General features: G+C 36.9%; 4 protein-coding genes across 5 annotated transcripts; all 4 read right to left on the reverse strand.

Annotated features, from left to right (window-relative positions):
• Window positions 1-581: 581 nt before the first annotated feature.
• LOC111447184 lies at window positions 582-2,682 on the reverse strand. The gene is made up of 3 exons (XM_023086252.1): window positions 2,495-2,682; window positions 1,434-1,721; window positions 582-888 (listed from the first exon to the last, which is right to left on the reverse strand). Exons 2-3 carry the CDS (start codon window positions 1,681-1,683, stop codon window positions 854-856), a joined length of 285 nt encoding a protein of 94 aa, XP_022942020.1. The 5' UTR covers window positions 1,684-1,721; window positions 2,495-2,682; the 3' UTR covers window positions 582-853.
• An 899-nt stretch (window positions 2,683-3,581) lies between these two features.
• Window positions 3,582-8,868, reverse strand: LOC111451571 (ORM1-like protein 3). Its single transcript, XM_023092048.1, has 3 exons — window positions 8,387-8,868; window positions 7,527-7,675; window positions 3,582-3,987 (listed from the first exon to the last, which is right to left on the reverse strand). Exons 1-3 carry the CDS (start codon window positions 8,570-8,572, stop codon window positions 3,849-3,851), a joined length of 474 nt encoding a protein of 157 aa, XP_022947816.1. The 5' UTR covers window positions 8,573-8,868; the 3' UTR covers window positions 3,582-3,848.
• Window positions 8,869-10,468: 1,600 nt separating this feature from the next.
• Window positions 10,469-12,745, reverse strand: LOC111441685. Its single transcript, XM_023078773.1, has 2 exons — window positions 12,184-12,745; window positions 10,469-11,534 (listed from the first exon to the last, which is right to left on the reverse strand). The coding sequence occupies exons 1-2, from the start codon at window positions 12,275-12,277 to the stop codon at window positions 10,798-10,800; spliced, it is 831 nt and encodes a 276-aa protein (XP_022934541.1). The 5' UTR covers window positions 12,278-12,745; the 3' UTR covers window positions 10,469-10,797.
• A 1,398-nt stretch (window positions 12,746-14,143) lies between these two features.
• On the reverse strand, window positions 14,144-19,859 carry LOC111441674 (bifunctional fucokinase/fucose pyrophosphorylase). Of its 2 annotated transcripts, none has more exons than XM_023078756.1 (7): window positions 19,247-19,859; window positions 18,796-19,063; window positions 18,102-18,466; window positions 17,612-17,738; window positions 16,502-17,515; window positions 15,653-16,383; window positions 14,144-14,666 (listed from the first exon to the last, which is right to left on the reverse strand). In XM_023078756.1, exons 1-7 carry the CDS (start codon window positions 19,580-19,582, stop codon window positions 14,274-14,276), a joined length of 3,234 nt encoding a protein of 1,077 aa, XP_022934524.1. In that variant the 5' UTR covers window positions 19,583-19,859; the 3' UTR covers window positions 14,144-14,273. The 2 variants fall into 2 exon arrangements, with proteins under 2 accessions (XP_022934524.1, XP_022934533.1); XM_023078765.1 differs by having other exon boundaries at window positions 15,653-16,380; window positions 19,247-19,858.
• Between the last annotated feature and the right edge of the window lie 560 nt (window positions 19,860-20,419).

Here is a 20,419-nt window from a genome sequence, read left to right on the forward strand (position 1 = left end):
GTAGAGATAGTGCCAACAATCACAATCGTTTTCTTTACACTTATTGTAACGACCCGACTTTTCGCACACTTATTGAGTATAACTTAAAATATATGAAAATATGCTAACAGAGACTCAAATGTGTCACTTTCGAACTTCTAACACAGGCTCTAGCTTATCGTACTTTAGATTACTCCTCATCTATGTGCCAATTTGAGTAAACTTCTTTTTTTATTTTGAATGTGATTCTTCAACATACATTGGTATTTCATCCAGCCATACGAGCGATTGTAGCAAAGAGCAGAAGCCTGGCTTCTCCATTTCTCCAAAGTCAAGAATGCAGTAATTGGGTCTAAATTCTTATTCAGGTCTTGCATCCATCTTCGATCCTGTTAAGATTTCTGAACCTTTCATCCCTCATATTAGTCAATTATCTAACGGAGACTTTACAAGAGATGGTAAACTTAAGCATAACTCAATTAATTAAGAGATATCTTTGAGGGGATGTGGGGAGAATATTATTGATAAGAAGAAGAAAAAACTGTTGCTAGGCAGGGAAACATGATAAGATTACTAGCACATGATATCCACCAAAACCCAGCTTTACCAGAGCAAAGCAACAATCTGTATAAACTTTATACCAAAAATGATTGCATTTATTGTCATTTGTGCTTGATCTATAACTACAGAAACAACCAATAGCTGAATTGGAGTCATAACTTCGAAAAACTTACTGGTTATTGCTTCCAATTTTTGTACAACTTCACAGTGACAATAAAAGATGTTTTCCTTTATATGTGCCAAAACTAAGAATTGACAACAAAACAAAAACCCAGAACTGGATGATCTTATTACAACTTCATACTTCTGTACTCTACTTGTCAAACTCCCAGACCACACCTCCATCCTCTGCAAGAACACATCGAAAAAGAAACTTCAATAGTCAATCACACTGTCTATTTCTTATACACATCAAAAAGAAAATGTTAAGTCATAGATTTTGTCATTGAACTATCAATTTTGTGTTCAAGACATTTTTTTACATAAAAAAGTGTATCTAATAGGTCCCTTAATTTTAGAAATATCGAGTAGGTTCTTGAATTTTCCATTTAGTTTCTTATATGTCCCTAACATATTTGAAAATTTAATAAACTAATTGATCAATTTGAATGAAGACTTTAAAATTTCAATTTCATGTCATGTAGGATCATAAATTTTAAAAAGCACGAATGATTTTAAAGTTTCAATTTTATGTCGAGTAGGTTCTATTGGACACAAGATTGAAAGTTTAAATATCTATCGTATCGGACACTTCTAAAGGAAGTTTGAGAAACCTATCGATAATTTAACTAAAAGAAAAACAGAGGAAATAAAAAAGCTATGAATTATGGATAAGGTTAATGGTATTGCTAGGATTATGAAGTAAGACTATTAAAAGCAAATTCAAAGCTTACTTTTAACTTTATCCTTAATCCATATCTCCACCAGCATCCCAGCTCCAATTCCACCTGCAATACACGCCCCATAGAATGCAAGGACCGAGGGAAGGGATCTTCTAGGAAGAAAATAATACTCTGGAATTTGCCTAACTTTTGTTGGACGCCTTTTCTTTAAAATGTTTATAGAGCTGGGATCTTTCTGCATATCGCCACCCACGGCTTTCCAATCGACTCCCTTGAAAGGGTCTTTTGCCTCTTCTGCCATAGCTGTCTGTTGATTGCCTCTAACTCAAATCTGATACGCTTCAAACCAAAACCAAAAAGAATAAAGGTTCAAATTACTTGTTTTGCATAAGAAAATGATTCACTGAAAGTATGAAATGTGCAAAATGAAGGATAGGAAAGCCTCAGCCTCAGCCTGGCTAAAAGAATAGATTTACAAGAAAACTTTCGAACTGGATCAAAGAGAAGATAACCTATATAGTATGAAAAAGGGTTGGATAATCTGCACCAAAGTAGAGCCATAAGAAACCAATATGCTCCCGGAAGAACTCTATTGTTCCTTCCCAACTAAAAATTCCAAAGAAAAGCCCTTGATTATTCCAAATAAGTCTAAGCATTGGGAGGGTGATCATGGAAGCAAAGTGAAGAATGTTCATTTAATAATATTACTAGGAAGAAAAAGGTACCAAACGACGGTAATGCCGGAAAAGCAATGCTACTGAACAGAGGATGGAAAGGCAATCCTGAGTTTCTTCGCCAGTGTTTGCCTCACTCACAGCATAGAATTCAAGCACATTCTTCAGTTTTGATTTGATTACAGATTTTTAACATTTAACCCAATTTCCAGATTTTACTTAATCAACCCAAGTCCAATTCTACGACTAAAAAACAAAAAATTAAACAAAACTTAATTCATAACATAAACTAAACACAGCACATAAATTATAACCAAGAAAAGTAGGAAAATGTAGATGTCATAATGTAAATCGAAGAAATCGAGGAAGGGGGCGACAGCAGAAACTAGAAATGGAAAAATGGAAGAATCGGAAAACTAACAAAAACTTCAATCCTACCAGTCCAAGGGAGATAAGCAAAAGAATCGAAAGCGGCCGGAATTGACGTTGTGCGACGCCGTGAGGGCGGTGGTCCAGTGGATTGTATTAAGCAATGAGAGATGAAGATTGATTTCGAGAGAGAGTTGGGGAAAGGCACAGATTCACGATGAGCAAATTAGGGCAAACTCTTTTTTTTAATTAAAAAAACCACCCAAAAATTATGAGTCTTATTTCAATAATAAACTGAAAATATATATATATAAGTCTTTTTTTTTTTTTTTAACGCTGAATTTTCAACTGTTTCTCAAAAAAAAAAAAAGCATTTTAACTTTTAAATTTTTTTAGTAATATTCTTCCAACTTTAAAAAATAACAGGGACGATGATAAGGTTTATAAACAAATAATACTCTCTCCATAAACAAATAATACTCTCTCCTTTGGTGTGAGGTTTTTTTAGAAGCCCAAAACATAGCCGAGAGCTTATACTCAAAGTGGATATCATGTTCGTCTAACATATTATCAGAGCCATGTCCTAACCTTAATCGTGCCAATAGATTGTTAAATTCTCAAATATCGAACAAAGGACTCTAAAAGAAAAGGAGTCAAGCCTCCTGAAGGCAGTAAAAAAATGACTAAGACTCCAAAAGAGTCGAGCCTCGAGAAGTTGTTAGATGATGAAAGTCTCACATCAACTAATTTAGGGAATGATCATGAGTTTATAAACAAATAATACTCTCTCCATTGGTTCCTAAAGTAAAGTCATGAGAGATTATGCTCGAAGCGGACAATATCATACCATTGCGGAGAGTCGTGTTACCTCATAGATATTTACCGTATAATAACATAAGTTTTTTCCCTTTTTTTTTTTAATGACTAAAGAAAAATTAGACGTCTCGCAAAATACATTTCTAATTTAATAGAGTGAATTTGAATTGTTAGGTTCCTCCTTTGGGTTTGATCACTTGTTATAAACACAATAGAAATGAGAGCTGAAAATCAAGGTTCATATTTATGAGAGATGTATAAGAACAGAGTAAGAATGTGAGTCCCCAGCAGGTGGAGTTCTTGTGTGCAGAAGAACCAACCCAAGAACCATTCAAGTGTGTAGTCCTAAAAATTACTTTATAATAACAACAGTGAAACTCAAATGCATCAACATTTCTCCACTGTAGAAAAGATAATTGGATTTACTTAAATTCATTGAGCAACAAGCGGAGGGAGCGAGCAGTCGGTACAAAAAAAGAAAACTACGAATTTTTCAGTATCCTTCCTGTCCCAACTACTATACAAAGGTATAACGTTTTACCAGGTTGAGAGACGAACCAGAAGCGTTTTGGGCAAGTCAAACCGAAAATCTCTTCATGTGAGACCTTCACTTGTCTGCGTTGATCCCGAAGATGCGTACCTTGTGCATATGAGGGAACTTGGCAATAACTAGTACGATTACTGCTAGGGTGTTGAGAAATAACATTGGATGTTGATAGTCAGTTGTGTGTGAGGCTATCAAGTACCTGTACAATAAGAAGAACAAGTTAATGAAGTTTTCTTTTTGTTCATTTCAAATCACAAGGGAAGGTCGGATAATAGAGTAGAGCCAAAGGTTCCGGATTTCATACATTTCTTCTCTTTTAACGATAAATAAGTTGTTACGTTACAAGAATATGCAATAGTTATCAACTCTTAGTTGTCCTTCCTCTTACCTATGTAATTTGTTTGCCGGGAAAGGAGCGAAGACAATAAGAAGTTCAATATAGCAAGAACCTTCGGAAAATCTCAATCTCTAAAAGGTGCAAACTTGTTATAGGGTCGCTGAGTTCGGGTGGTATTAACATGGAGGACCCTATGCCTTCCCTTAGTCTAGTTGACATGGTCTTCGTACGAATGACCTCGAAGACCCGATGATCTTAGTCTAGTTGACATGGTTTTTGTACGAATGAACTCAAAGACCCTCATGATCTTAGTCTAGTTGACATGGTCTTTGTACGAATCAACTCAAAGACCCTCATGATCTTAGTCTAGTTGACATGGTCCTTGTACGAATGAACTCAAAGACCCTCATGATCTTAGTCTAGTTGACATGGTCCTTGTACGAATCAACTCAAAGACCCTCATGATCTTAGTCTAGTTGACATGGTCCTTGTACGAATGAACTCAAAGACCCTCATGATCTTAGTCTAGTTGACATGGTCCTTGTACGAATGAACTCAAAGACCCTCATGATCTTAGTCTAGTTGACATGGTCCTTGTACGAATGAACTCAAAGATCCTCATGATCTTAGTCTAGTTGACATGGTCCTTGCACGAATCAACTCAAAGACCCTCATGATCTTAGTCTAGTTGACATGGTCCTTGTACGAATCAACTCAAAGACCCTCATGATCTTAGTCTAGTTGACATGGTCCTTGTACGAATCAACTCAAAGACCCTCATGATCTTAGTCTAGTTGACATGGTCCTTGTACGAATCAACTCAAAGACCCTCATGATCTTAGTCTAGTTGACATGGTCCTTGTACGAATCAACTCAAAGACCCTCATGATCTTAGTCTAGTTGACATGGTCCTTGTACGAATCAACTCAAAGACCCTCATGATCTTAGTCTAGTTGACATGGTCCTTGTACGAATCAACTCAAAGACCCTCATGATCTTAGTCTAGTTGACATGGTCCTTGTACGAATCAACTCAAAGACCCTCATGATCTTAGTCTAGTTGACATGGTCCTTGTACGAATCAACTCAAAGACCCTCATGATCTTAGTCTAGTTGACATGGTCCTTGTACGAATCAACTCAAAGACCCTCATGATCTTAGTCTAGTTGACATGGTCCTTGTACGAATGAACTCAAAGACCCTCATGATCTTAGTCTAGTTGACATGGTCTTTGTACAAATCAACTCAAAGACCCTCATGATCTTAGTCTAGTTGGTCTTTATACGTATGGCCTCGAAGACCCTGATGATCTTAGTCTAGTTGGTCTTTGTACGAATGGCCTCAAAGACCCTGATGATCTTAGTCTAGTTGACATGGTCTTTGTAAGAATGGCCTCGAAGACCCCGGTGATCTCTCTCTCCTATGAGTGGATCAATGGACATATTTATCCGCCGTATAGGCAATTGGTTTTGTAGAGAGGTAAAGGAGTTATTGGATATAGTCTTAACGTACCACTCTTTAAAGAATGCAAAAGTTTGGCCACGGACAATCCTCATTATGGTCAAAAGAGTACTCACGAAGAAAACACAGACTCATCCTAGGTACAATGTTGTTTACCAGTAAATTATCTAATATTTTTGCTTCCTATAGCCATACCTCTCTCGTGGTAAATTGGGAAGGTCGTTTGTAAGCATCATAGATCATAGACTCTTATAAAAAAAGAACATATATGCGTACGGCTTTAGCAATGTCAAACCAGTATAAAAGAGCAACCATGAATCTGAAGCGAAAATGAAAACTCAAAGATAATAGAGTTACTCAAATAGAACCAGTATTAAACAATAAGAACTGAGCTAATCCTGAAAGAGCTGAAAGAGGGGCACACCAATGAGCAATGAAAATGTGTCCAAAAGGAACCCCAGTAAGGATTTAAGTCAAGAAACATGCAAGAAAAGTAGATCTCGAGATTCCGAGTCTCTAATACAGACAACGACAATTACGTAAAGTACAGTAATGACATTTCCTTCTTTGGATAATGTCTGTACAACCAATGTCCTCAAGAGCAAGAATTCAAAAGAACTATTAAGAATGTTTCTGTTGTGAGATGTAGCATTAGACAAGTCTAGATGCACACCAATTTATCCTCCTATTGGTTATGAAAGAAACCTCGAATATTCCACTCGTACATCTTTCGATCCAAACGTGTTCCAGAAAAATTGAAAATTCAGATATATCTCTCCTGATTCCAACAATTCTAAACTTTAGAGGTCTTTGGAACTAGAGATCTATAAATGTCTCGAGAACACTACTCTAAGCAGAGAGTCTAGAGTCCACCCATGGTGCCCGACGTTTTTTTTTCATTTCTAATTAGAAGTCGAGAAACTCTCCCTCATAGAGCCCACCCACGGTACGATGCAACTCTCCCTCCCAATACTCTCAGGCTTTTCAGGGTGCCTTACATATGGTAGCAAGTTGAACATCGTGTCAAGTTAGGATAATGAGATACATACATTGATCGCCATGAAACTCATAAGCGAAGTAGTACAACCCAAGCACTATCCTTATCATCCCTCATCTTTTCCCTTGATCACAATTCAATTGTCATCTCTCAATCCTCTCAGTCTGTCCCTAAGTTCATGTTCAATAGTTCTTTCCAGTTACCACTTGTAAGACTTCGAATTTATGCTGTAGCTAAGACTGATTAAACTCCAACAAGTTTGATGTTCAAGTTCTAGGGTACACATTTATAAGGCCCTGGATCCGTACTTATGGATTGGATCTGGGACAAAAAATGAAATTAGTAAGCAAAAATCCGACGAAGGCCAAGTTCATGAGAAGAACTGTTAAAATGCCCAACAAAACAAAACACAAAAAACACAGCCCATTTCGTTCGGTTCAGCTTTGTTGGCCTAGTTTGGTTTTCCACCGCCACTAGGAAAATACGACGATTTGCCAATGTCATCGTATTCAAAATTTTGCAGCAACAACCATCATCTTATCATTTAGAGGCTCTTAAGATCAGTGTCTACCGCCATAGCTCTCAAGTTCGCCAACTAAAAAATTTGTAAGTTTAGGTAATAATCCCTAGAATCACAAGCCTGGAGATTTTGAGTTAGAAAAAAGAGGTCATTGAGTCAACAGAACTCTCCAATCAATCATCAGAAGAACTATGAAGATGATTTATACATATCAGAGAAATATCACACAACAATATAGAAGAGAACATAGAAAACATTGGCTGTCAAAAACACGTAAAGTATGAGTAAGACATCCTTAAAACTCTCACTCAAATTCATGAGTTCAGGAAAATAAAACAACAAAAAACAACTCAAATAAAAGCAGTCTAAAATTTGATTCAGAATTATTTAGTACTTAGGTTTCGTAATATAATAGATAACTTACAGCACCACAGGAACAACAGTCAAGAATTTTCGGTTGCGGGTAAGCTGCTTTCCGTTATCAATCTGCTCCCACCATGTCAATCTGTTGTAGATCCCTTGGTCTTCAGCAAATGGTGTCCCTTTCTTCCAATGGAAGCAGTGGTAAGTGACCTGAAGTAAAAGACACAGATTTCTATCATTTTATACACGGAGCATAAGAACGTTCTAAATCATTCTAAGCTGATCGCTAGGACCACACATCGAGAAAATTACGAACGGAGTTCACTGACTCTTAACCCAGAAAGATTCACATTTACACATAAAAACATGTATGGCAATACATCAAACACAGGCTGAAACAATTATGGTCTTTTCAACCATTTCTAATCACATTTCACCCGTTTGGCTTCCACAAACAAACTTAGTGCCATTAAACTAAACAACAGCCTAAGACTATCAATGGCTCGAGGCTTGAAATAAAACAACACGGAAAAGGGTTATGAAATCAAAGATACTAGAATGTTTATCTACTACAATATCCCTCCGCACCAAGAATCCAAAGATGAACATCTGAAACAGTAAAAATCGAACAGAAGAAATGAATCTCTTTCTATCAAAATTACTTACATGCAAGTACAATAAGCATATAATTACCAAACCAAGCATGAATCCAAAATCAAATTCACAAAGCCAGAACAGTTGGGCTATCCATCCTTGTTTCATTTTCACAAAATCAACGAAAACGAAATCACAGTAAGATTAAATTGAAGAGGATTAAAGCAGCATACAAGTCAACAACAATCCAACGTCCATGATGATATCAAGGGAAGGAAACAACACCCAGATCAAAAAGAAAAGAAAAAACAAAATCGATGCACATACAGCAAAATGAGATAGATTGACGATGGTCCAGGCCATTCCAGGAGAGCAGCCAAATACAGAGAGAACGAGAAGCCAAGTGAAGAACAAAATGAGAATATAAGTCGTCCAAACACCAGGATAAAGAAACCATTCCGTGTTCCTATTCAGATCCGCCGGAGGCATAGCCTTGACATAGAGATTAGCCATCAACCCAGATTCTGATTTTGCTCCGAAACACCGGTGATGCGAAAAAATCCAACCTCTCCTACGGAATCAACTAAGAAAAAGAACGGAATTTGCAAATCAAATCGCAGCGATTGATGGCGTGGTTAATAGTTCAAATATTAGAAAGGAAACCCAGATGGCTTTTATCTAGGTATGGTTTCTTTCGTTCGTGGGGTTGGGCAATGATCGAAGAACAGAGCTTAAAATTGGGAATCAAGCTCTGATGATAATAATAAGAAAGCACTAACCCTTACCCACCGCCCCAACACAAGAAATAAAAATTTAGGTCCGACTAATTAACAGGAATTTATCCCTTTCAATTCTCCTTTTTCCTTTTTTTCTTTTTATTTTAAGAATTTTATAGCCTTAAAATAACATTTTCAATTTATTTCCTTTTTACTTTTTTTAAGAAAACATTGGACGTCCCTTACATAGTAATTAAAGCTTGAGTTTCATTAAAAAAAAAAAAAAAAAAAAATTATATACTAAATTCAACATAAACCCTAGATCTAAATAGTTTATAATGATTATGAAGAAACACAAGCTTATTGTACTCGAGTTTAGTCCAATCTCATCTAAAAGTTTAAGATTGAAACAACCCGATTCTCCTTAAACAAAGTTGAATCGAGTTAGATCGAGAAAAACTTTGGGTTCGACTCCAAGTTTCTCCCTTACAGTTGTATTCAACTGGTTTGAGGACAGAGATTATATTTTCTACCCTGACTCCAGCCCACTTTTATATATATATCTATATATATAGAGTTGATAAATAAATATTTTTTAAGGGTTAGAAAATTATATTATACCACTTAAATTTAATTTTTCTTTTAAATATAAATTATATTAGAAATTGCAACCTATTTATTAAAAAAATTTGATCTCCACTGATTCTCTAGGAGAATTTTCACACTAATTTCTGCAAAAATAAATGAAAATTTGGGCAAAAACAAAGAATAAAATAGGAGGGGACAAGTTTTCTCGTCCTTGCCCAGTGGACATCTCTAACTATGAATATATATATACACATCGGTTGTCGAAGATTTTATTTATATAATTTGTGTTAGAGTTGTTAGATTAGTCTATCAAACTTTATTGTGCGATGGAATTTATTGTCTAAGGCAACGTAGGATTGTCCAAAAGACATGTTTTTTATTCCATTCATAAAAGGATAATGGCTCAACATTCTAACTTTGGTTTCAATAAATTGAGAATCTTTAGGCATTTATGGTTCATGTTCCGGCTCCGAGAATTCGGTATGGAACCAATCAGATCTTTCAACGGAATTAACCCATGAACGGTGAATGCTTCTGAAGCAAGCACGGTTGAAGAGTGAAAGTTACCGGCTCTAAGTTTTTTCGATTGTGGGACAACGATGGTGTGACACTTGTTCTAATCTAACGAACAAGTGAACCATGAGACATTTGGACTTCGCAAACAACGTCGACGTATGCTTGAGTCTCGGGTCATATTTGCAAGAAATGTTTTATTAAACGTGAGCGAGAAAATACACTTGAAAACAATTTGAAAGAATGGAAGAAAACAACATTACGTGACTATAAGCAAAGAAAGAAACACCACGACTTAAATAGCATATAACTCGAGTTAGGATGAATCGACGACTAGTCGCATCCTCCTATATTACATTTTGGGGCATTTTAGCCTAAACAGGTGTAGACGTGATTTTAGTGAATAGTCATACACTCACGTATTGACACAACATGAAATGGTAAAATCCTATCTAAGATGAAAACATGTAAGAAAGGTTTGGAATGGGCATGCGGCCATGTACAACACGTCTTGAACAAGCATGACCGAGACATCCAACATGCGGCCATAGACAACACGTCTTGGACAAGCATGACGTCACGCCCTCGTCAATACCATACCAAGAAACTCATTAGCTTAGCTTTTTTATTTCTTATAATAAGATAGAATCACATTCTAACAAACATTTTATCAAAAGAACAAAAAAAAATTAAACCATCCAAGTCTAATGGAGACAGACATATATTGGTTGTGAGTCTGTGACATCCTGACAGTGATATAGCTGACTACTTAATATTCATGATCAGGCTAGTTCATTCAGGTTAAACTAACAGTGTGCAACCAAATAACATACCTATAAGAAGGAAAGAAGACCGAGCAATTTCGAGTCGAGGATCAAATCTATGCGAAGCAGCTCCCTGGAACACGAAAAGGAGTTGAAATCACCTGGCCACAAGCATTTTCGAATCTTCATTGTTCTTGGTGGTAGTTTGTTCGTGTTCTTCTTCTTCATCGTCTTCGTCTTCGTCTTCGCCTTCTTCGCTGCCCATTGACTCGAGAAAAAGAGGCAAGTCCTCGACAGCCACCTTAATCACATCAGTTCGAACGCCAATGTCGGTGGCATATCGACTCATGGTGTACATTCCAGCAGTCATCACAGCCATGCCAACAGGACTTGGCATAAGCAGCTTCAAAGGAGAGGAAAGAATGGCAGCCAAGGGAGCACCAATGACAGAAGAAGCTTGACCACTTCTTCCAACTCCAAGCCTGTCTACAATCAGAAGGCCTGTTTTGCAATATAAAGCAAAATCCTCACAGTTGTTTTGGAAGACATTGTAGTTTCCGAATCCATTTTGAAGAAGATACATTGCTCGGTGAATAACGACATCGAACGAGTCGGATGTAGCAGTGGTGCAAGTGCCACCCCTGACCCTGGAAAGGAAAACTGATGGGGTGACCCCATAATCAAAGCAGTAAAGGGATCCATTTCTTAGGAAGCAGTCCAGACATGAAAGGACTACCCCGCTGTTCAGCTGTTTGAATCCACAGTCAGGGAAAACCGGACAGGATGATGGATTGCTTGAACTTGAACCATAGAAATCAGGAGGTGTGTCAGTGTTTGAATTTAAGGTTCTTTGTGGCCTAAAATGCACAACCTTGCTTCCCCCTACAAAGATGCCTACATGGAGAAACCAGTGGATTCATGGTCGTGCTTAGTTTAGAATGTAAAATCTTATACACGAAATTTTGTTCTAAACTGAAGTTTCAAATGAAAAATCCTATGCATACAGGTCTTAACGAGCTGAAAATTGCAAGGACCTGCTAAGGCAATCAATATCCAGCCAAAAGAAAGCAAAATCAAACAAAAACTTGTGGAGTGGAGGAATTCGAACCACTCGAATCATTCTTCATGAGAGTGTGGAAACCTCACCCTAGCAATCGCGTTTTAAAAACCGTGAGGGGAAACCCAAAAGGGAAAGTCAAAGAGGACAATATCTACTAGCAGTCGGCTTGGGGCGTTACAATATATGCTTTAACGAGTTTAGCTATGCTCGGATCGGACTTAGAATCCGATTTCTATCAGCATTAGGATGAAACACACAATTTATAGAGAAATGCACTTGAAGTGAAACGAAGCTCAGACAATATACATTAGCAATAGAGTAGCTAGAACAATAATGCTGAACAATGAACAACAGTTCATGCGATTTACTCCCAGAAATAGAAGAATCAGCCAGAAAAAAGAGAACCCCAGAAACAGAAATAAGCGGATAAATGAAATTCAGATCGTGTTCATCGCATAGAGGGGAAGAAACATAGAGAAATACCATGATGGGAATAGGCGAAAACAGCTCTATAAGTGTAAATATGATCGCCTGGTTTGATTTGGCTTCTCTCCACTCGATTACTGATCAAACCCATTTGCTTCCTTCGCCTGCTCTCTCTGTTTTCTGGGTCTCTACTTCTTCATCGAACCGCCAATCGGAACAAATCTGGAGTACCCACCACAGTCACTGACTCGACTGAAATTATGACTTCCTTTTGGAAAAGAAGGAAAAAAACAAAGCGGAAGAAGCGAAATGTGTGGGTTACGGTGTGGCGATCAATGGTTGGGTGGTGCGAGAATCAGTTCAACGAACCCATTTCGCTTTTGGGTCTCGCTTTTCTCTTCCGGATTTTTGCTTTAAAAAGGCACCATCATATGAAACACCCTATAAAATTGTTCCTGTTTCGATCCCATTTCGCTCAATAGATCAACATTTCCACTGCTTAATCCAAACAAACAATTTGAATAAGATCACAGAAGATTAAACGAAGGGGAAAGGCGACTTTTTATTGCAAGAAAGAAAAAAGGAATTGAAATTAGATGGGTGCAATAATTATTGATTTGGAAATTGGTTGTTGGAATTGGAAATGGAATGGAAAGTGAGTAATGAGGGAATCTTTTGTGCTTTGGATTCCTTGCCATTGTTACAAGTTATGCTTTGGCTAATGCTTTAAGCATTTTGTTATTCTTTTCCATCTCCACAAAATAAACTTAGAATTCTATGTTCATTTGCTTTCCTTCACTTCCCCATTCTGAATTATGTTATACCTTTTGTATTAGAACAATACATGACGATGTTTTTATTTATTGTGCTCAAAATGAATTCAATGTAATGTGACGGATGAAGAAACGGTAGTAAAACATCTATCAATAAAATCAAGTCAATGACTTAAAGAATTCAAGAACGAAACAATATCATTATAAAACTTCAACTTAAAAATGTAGTTAGATTCCGATGATTACTGGATTGAAGGAGAAGAACATTTTTTTTTTTTTTGTTAGTTTGTATAGATAGAAAGAAACTTTTTCAGGTAAGAATATTTTTAAATACGGTGAAAGGTTGCGAATAATAATTTAATTTTTGAAAAGTCAATATTGATGAAATTTTTTGAAGTTTATAAATATTACTCAAATGTTATTCGTAATTTTATTTGGGATATTTTTAATTTATTGATTATCAAAATTAATTTTACTAATGATTTGATTAAATATAAATCAATAATAATTTATTTAAAGACATATTTAATTAATTTTTATAAATAGAAGTTTCTTAAATAATGAAATTACTTCTTTACTAAAATGATTAATTAACCAACAATATCTTTAGGGTAATTAATTAGCTAATTAGTATTAGTAAAATTGAAATTTTGATTTTATAATAACTAATTACTTAATTATTATTATTTTTAATTAAATCATTCACTATTAATATATCATAATTTTAAAACATAATTACCATTGAAATTAAATTTATAATTAATAATAACGAACTAGAACTAATTGCAATTAATTAAATATCCTAATTAAATATTTTATTATAATATTTATTTTATACATATTATATAAATGATGTTTTGAATTATTTTTTACCATTTTATTATCTTATTTAAAATAATTTAATCCACTACGCATCGTATTTGATTGTGAAGTATAACATATATAAATAATTCTTTAATTTGATTATTGTACTAATTATTTACCATTAAAACATTCATATAACTTTATTAAAATTGAAAATAATTATTAAGATTATAGTTAAATAAATTTAAAAACCTAAAATTTAATTCATATTATTCATAATCACAAAATAAAAAATATTGCGTCTTACCACACACGGTTATACTCATCCCTTTCCCTTTTCATATGTTTGCAGGCTGTCGGTCGAGGTAGAGTTGTGTGGTCACAAGCTGTCGGTTGAAGTATGATGCACAAGAACGAAGAAACTAGTAACGAGCTGAAAATTTAAATCCGAAACGAACTACAAATTCAATAGCACACATCAAGCAACAATATGTTCTTCACTTTATTTCACAAACATGTTTAATATGAATAGGGATGAGAATAAATAAATAATAGCAGAATTCAAAATCTCTATAAAGATATGCTCCAATTGTAGACTTTAACGTCGAAGTTCTTATCATCTTCAAGCTTGTTTCTCAATTCCATGGCTAATACTGAAGTTTTAGCCAATAATAAAGCGAACCCTCCGCCACCAGCACCCACCAGTTTGTACCCACAACAATAGGGGTCTGCGAATGCAAACAGCCTATCAACAAACTCATTGCTGCAGAAAGGATCTAGCTCCTGATGCAGCCGCCATGTCTCCATCATTATTTCTCCTAGTTCATCGACGTCACAGTTCATCAGTGCTTCTCTTCCGATCTTTGCTAGCGTGGCTAAACGCTTAATGCTGGATATGAGAAGGTTATCGCGTCGGAGATATCGAGTCACCACCTTGTGAAGGACTTGATGTGCAAGTCGGACCTGCATATCAGCTAAACCATATAAGCCCAGAACAACAGAGTTGCAAAATAAGATATTAGATTGTAAGATGGTTGAAGCATATGTTTTTGGTCAGAAGTTCAGATTTGAATCTCCACTCACATACATATTGTTGAACTGAGAAGAAGATATGAGTGACCCAACAGAGTTAACCATTACATCAAGAGGTTAGGAATCACGGATCTCTACAATAGTATGATATTGTCCACTTTGAACCTAAGCTCTCATGACTTTGCTTTGGGCTTCCTCAAAGGCCTCATACCAATGGAGATTTATTCCTTACTTATAAACCCATAACTCACTAAATTAGCCAATGTGAAACTCCCTTCCAACAATTCTCAACAATCCTCCCCTCGAATAAAGTACACCATAGAGCCTCCCCCGAGACATATGGATCCCTCGAACAGCCTCCCCTTAATCAAGCTCGACTCCTTCTCTGGAATCATTTTTTTACTACACCTTTGAGGCTCACAATTCTTTGTTCAACATCTGAGGATTCTATTCACATGGCTAAGTTTAGGGCATGACTCTGATACCATGTTAGGAATTACGAACCTCTATCATGATATGATATTGTCCACTTTGAGCATAAGCTCTCATGGCTTTGCTTTGGACTTCCCCAAAAGGCCTCATACCAATGGAGATGTATTCCTTACTTATAAACCCATGATCATTCCCTAAATTAGCCACCGTGGAACTCCCTCCCAACAATCCTCAACACAAGATAATCTAAAAAGTGAAGAAGTCAAGTTTACAGTTCATTCTTAATGAGAAACAAGCAAAGTGATATCACAAGAACGAAAAAAAAACGACTTTTAGTATCCAAGAAGTAAGATTGATATCAATCTCAGAGAAATCTGCACACATATCACACTTTCAAACGTTCATTTATATTAAAAGAAGCTTATAGTTTCGAAGCTCGACAACAAAGGTCGATTCGGGGAAGTGAGGAAGTTTAGGAAGCTTACTTGACCAGTAAATACCACAAGCAATCGATTCTGCAACTCGGAGACCAAATGAGGTGTTGATAACAAGGGGATAACTTGAAGACGTAATGGGATTCCAGGAAAACTTGTGGTAAACTTGATGCCAGGATACAAACCTCCTATTTGATCCTGCCAGCCACCTCCAGTCCCCATAAGCTGCTCTAGTACCAATACAAGTCTGGCAACATTTTCATTGCTTTCATCACCATCAGTTATCTGAAGAAGACCTTTTACCACAGCAGCAGCTAAGATGCTGGACGTTCCCAGACCGCTACCACGAGGCACATTTGCCCAAGTCTTGATTTTCAAACCAAAAACTGTTAGAATATGATCGTGAATAATGCCAGTCACAAGCAATGCAGATTTGACGAGCCGGAATGGATCATCACTATCAAATGGAGTGGTAATCGAGTTAAGGTCTTCGATATGTAACTCGTTTCCAGCATCATCATTGAACTGAACTCCAGAAGTTTTCGTTGTTTCTATACAGGTCCCAACTGGAAGTAAACCTTCCAAGTTAATCGCCATGTTCAACACACAACCTGGACGCTCTAAGCTCCATGGAGGAGTGTCACTCCAACCACCAACAAAATCCACACGTACAGGTAAGTCAACAGTTACCTTTTTATGGTGGATTAATTGGTTTATGCTATTATCAGAGAGGCTATTTCCATGTCCCAGTCTATCAGTGTCAGGCTTGTCCAAGAGATCTTCTAAAGATGAAAAAAAAAGGTGGTTATACATTAGGAAATAAAATAGAATAAAGTTCAGATCAGTAACTATTTTGACAAGATAAACGATCGAGACAGTGACGAATACCGTGTTTTCTACCTTTAAAGCCATATCTTACAGCTGAAGCAGTTTCATCAGCAACTGCAGCCCAAACTTCCCGTTCCAACTCTTGTGCTGCTGTCTCCTCACTGCATGCTCGAAGGAGATCGACTTGCACCTGGTGTACTCGGCTCTTCGGAACAACTTTAATGTTCTGGTCATGAAATTCAGCACACTTATCTAGAAAACCCTTGCAAGTTTCTAATCCCAAAAGTTCTTTCTGTTTTATTTCTTCGCATAGTTGGGACAAATTACGTCCAAGCATGCCGAAGTCGATACAAGCCTTAGCAATTCCAGCAGCAAGTTCTGCTTGGTGATTACTAGATCCTGTACACATTTTAAGAAAATTGATCGACCTGTGTAATTCTTCCAGACTTACTCGATGAGAACTTTTCCATAACCGAAGCAAGTGCTCTGTTTTTTTGTAACTCAAGCCCATCAGCCACATAGCCAAGGTAAGCATCTCAAAGTAGGAAAGAACTGGAAATATTCTAGCATTCCATAAGCACTTCTCCTGAGTTCCTGCTGTTGCCCATAGATCACTTTCTTCAATGCCTAAATCTTGCAAAACCTTCTTCCAAGGCTTCCCACAAAATGTCCCGCCCTTAGAGACCGACATTTTCGGGTTATCATGAAGTCCACAATATACAATGACTCTTTCGGTGTAGCCTCCTAATGGAACCTCCCAAAGACAATGACGATCGGGAAGCATAAACCTAAATGCATCTCCTGGTAACTGATTGTTAATTCCTGATATGTTAACACTAACAACTATACATTGAGAACCAATCTGTACTCCAGCAGAAATGGAAGAATCATAAATGAGAGAGTCTTCTCCAACTGAGACTTCAGACCCAATTTTACTGGAAAGGATAACAACAGAGGCTGCAATATCAGATGCTGTAGTAGCTGGGATAGAACACAAGTGTCGTCGTCCAATAAGTTCTGATTTTTCCCCACTTAAATGATCCAAAACTTCACTCGAGGTGCCAAAGTGTAAGAACAACAAGTCATCTGCAATTTAAAAAATCATACAAGAATAACTTTAACTACGAAAATTATAATGCAAGAGGATCTAATAAACTTCAGTTGCAAAGATGTTTGACATACAGGCACAATAGCTGAACATCTTATGCCTTCCCAGCCTACGAATCAATTCTTCACCCATAGGACGTGGCTGCAACCATGCGTGTTTGGCAGGAACCCAAGCAGCTACCAGATCTTCATATAAACTAATCTACACATACACACGAACATTTATTTGATACATAAAGCATACCGTTGCTTAAAGTACTAAGAAATATTGAGATCTTCATTTCCAACAAATTAGGAAGGGAAGAGGCGAGGACGTTGCGACCACCATACCAACACAAGAATCAGAAATGTGTGAAAACAATTTCCACTTGCAATCCAAGGAAAAAGAAACAAAAAATGAAATTTTTTACAGAATAAATAAAAACAGACAACTTCACTCTTTCGTATTAGTGTTGATTGGCATATGATCTAATCCTAAATAGAGAGATGTGAATGTACTCCTATTTTCTACTGCTTTGTTTCTTGTGCAATGTTAAAATTTAAAAACTGAATATTAGTAGCTTGCCTCCTTCCCACACTTCAGAAGCTCTGAAACCATAGGTTGGCATGAACATGCAAGCAAAGCTAGCTCAACCCATCCTTTACCTCTAACTGCTATTATTCCAGTGTCGAGAAGCGTTCTACCATCACTTAAAACTGCATTGTTCTTGGTGAGTTCATCAACACTCGGTTTCTGCAAGAGATTGTCGACTAGACTGAGAGTGTAACCACTGTCAGATGTCCCAATTTTAGATGCCACAATAACACCATGGTTGGAAGCAATATCAAGGGTGATAGGAACAGTGATTATGCAAGAGGCATCCTCTGGAAGAACCAAAGTGGATGCGTCAAAACAAGGTAGAACATCACCAGTCATCGTAAGTATGCCGCCTGTAATGACCTCAGCCAATCGCCCCCATCGAACAAGAAATGAAAGGAAGAAAATCAGTAATTGAGCATCATTATATAATGATAATGAAACTCCAAACAAGATGCTATGTATATTCTTTATTTTTATTTCTACTAATTAGAACAATGGCTCTAAGTAGAAACTTGAACCAATTGTCTCCCTTCTCTATGGAAACTTAAATGCACGTTGAAAGTATTAAACAAGTGTTCAAAACTCCAAGGTAAGAAGAAACCAAGGGAATATCAAGAAAATTATAGCAGAGCAAACAATCATGAAACTAAAACGAGCTGGAAAGAGAAGAGAAGACAACCTTCACTTTTAAAAGCCTGTCTTGCACATGAAGCAATGGCAAGAATATGGTCAAAGAGCAAAGGAACAGGGCCATCAGGATCATCAGCTGCTAAATAAGGTAGCGGCAAGAACACTTTCCCCATGGGATTTGCCCACGGTACTCTTTTCGAGTCACCACCAGCATGAAGCAATAGTATATGTTTTTTGGATATGAAGCTAGCAAGTTGTGAGAGAGATACTTCATTGTCATTATTTGGCGACTTACACCCATTACTCATAGTCTCCACCTATTACATGATTGAAAAAACCCAACAACAAAATCACGCTAATCAACAAATCTAGAATAGCAGCATTCTTTAATCCAATATCGTGTCACTTATGCAGGGGAAACAAGAAATAAGGATGAATAACGATCATAGCAACGCCTAGGCTCAAGCGCAAGGTTTCAAATGAGGTGAAATGAACATTACCTCAATACTAGGAACAAGGCCGAGCTTCTGATAATGTCTAGCAAGGGCGTGAATAGCATTAAGAGTAGCAGCTCCAGAGCCAATCCGCTGGCCATTGGGGTCCGGCACGGCAAGGGTGATTGTCGAGGGGGCAATTCGCCCAATACGCTTAGCCCGATTGAGCTGCCATTCGTAGAGCCGAGCTTGTTCGGGGCTAGCAGCGGTGAGCACAATCGCATCCCAAGTGGGAACTCTCGAGGGGTGCCTCACAGAGAGCCGTAAATGGTACCATGATTTTCTTAGAATTGATTGAAGATCGGCCTTCTTCTGTCTGGGTGTCGAGACTCTGGGTTCCATCGTCTTCCTCGGAATTTGGAAGAATCGTCAAGAAGTTTTGGAGTGTTGAAATGGGTGCCGGTGGATTTGAATCGAACCGAGAAGAGCGCGATGACAGGGATCGGACTGGGGCCGAAAACCAGGGGACCGGTGGACCATCAGGACCCTCTCGCTATAAATGACGATCGCAGCGGCAGATCTACTGCCGTCAACTCATGGTTTTTATAAACCATTTTTCATTTGCGAAGAACAACCCACCGTCAAACTCCAAATCTTGTGGAAATGTCATACATTCATGAAAATAATGAATTAATAAAATTTTGTATTGGTCAAAAAATAATTCAAAATTATTTTATTTTTAATTCCTTCTACGCTGAATATATGTTTTTAAGCATTTTTGGGATTTTATTTTAGAAGACTCTCCAAGGATGGTTGGTACATGTGTAGAGTTTTTGCTCTCGTATTAATTATTTTATTTTAATTTTTTTATAAATAAAAAAGATTCACCGTACTTCTATCTTAAAGACTAAGATATCACATACAAGAGTGATAATGATTCGAGTCATACCTATCATTATAAGCAATAATCGAACGAACTAAATGGAATAGTTACTTACACGCGTTAGTGATCACTTTTTATACTAAAATCGCTCCTAATTCATTTCTATTTCTTCCAGAATTCTCAAATATTCTCTACAATAAATAAAAAAAATAGGAATGACAATGAAACTCACCCATGCACTACTCACCTCTGTACGGAAAATAACATAAAAAAATTACTCGTAAATCATTCCAATTTTCATTAAAAGATTAATATTTATATAATTACAGAAGTAAAACAAACTTTTGACTAGTATG

Source organism: Cucurbita moschata, unplaced genomic scaffold, assembly GCF_002738365.1.
Source record: "Cucurbita moschata cultivar Rifu unplaced genomic scaffold, Cmos_1.0 Cmo_Scf00001, whole genome shotgun sequence".
Taxonomy (NCBI): Eukaryota; Viridiplantae; Streptophyta; class Magnoliopsida; order Cucurbitales; family Cucurbitaceae; genus Cucurbita; species Cucurbita moschata.

Excerpts from the sequence above, each read along its gene's own strand:
- LOC111447184 (XM_023086252.1), bottom strand. The coding sequence starts at position 1,683 with ATGGCAGAAGAGGCAAAAGACCCTTTCAAGGGAGTCGATTGGAAAGCC. Across the intron at positions 889-1,433 it reads GATTAAGGATAAAGTTAAAA|AGGATGGAGGTGTGGTCTGG; the intron begins GTAAGCTTTGAA and ends GTGTTCTTGCAG.
- LOC111451571 (XM_023092048.1), bottom strand. The coding sequence starts at position 8,572 with ATGGCTAATCTCTATGTCAAGGCTATGCCTCCGGCGGATCTGAATAGG. Across the intron at positions 7,676-8,386 it reads TCAATCTATCTCATTTTGCT|GTCACTTACCACTGCTTCCA; the intron begins GTATGTGCATCG and ends CTTTTACTTCAG. Across the intron at positions 3,988-7,526 it reads ACTGTTGTTCCTGTGGTGCT|GTACTTGATAGCCTCACACA; the intron begins GTAAGTTATCTA and ends CTTATTGTACAG.
- LOC111441685 (XM_023078773.1), bottom strand. The coding sequence starts at position 12,277 with ATGGGTTTGATCAGTAATCGAGTGGAGAGAAGCCAAATCAAACCAGGC. Across the intron at positions 11,535-12,183 it reads TTTCGCCTATTCCCATCATG|GCATCTTTGTAGGGGGAAGC; the intron begins GTATTTCTCTAT and ends TTCTCCATGTAG.
- LOC111441674 (XM_023078756.1), bottom strand. The coding sequence starts at position 19,582 with ATGGAACCCAGAGTCTCGACACCCAGACAGAAGAAGGCCGATCTTCAA. Across the intron at positions 19,064-19,246 it reads GCCTTGTTCCTAGTATTGAG|GTGGAGACTATGAGTAATGG; the intron begins GTAATGTTCATT and ends ATCATGTAATAG. Across the intron at positions 14,667-15,652 it reads TTGTGGTATTTACTGGTCAA|GTCCGACTTGCACATCAAGT; the intron begins GTAAGCTTCCTA and ends GCTGATATGCAG.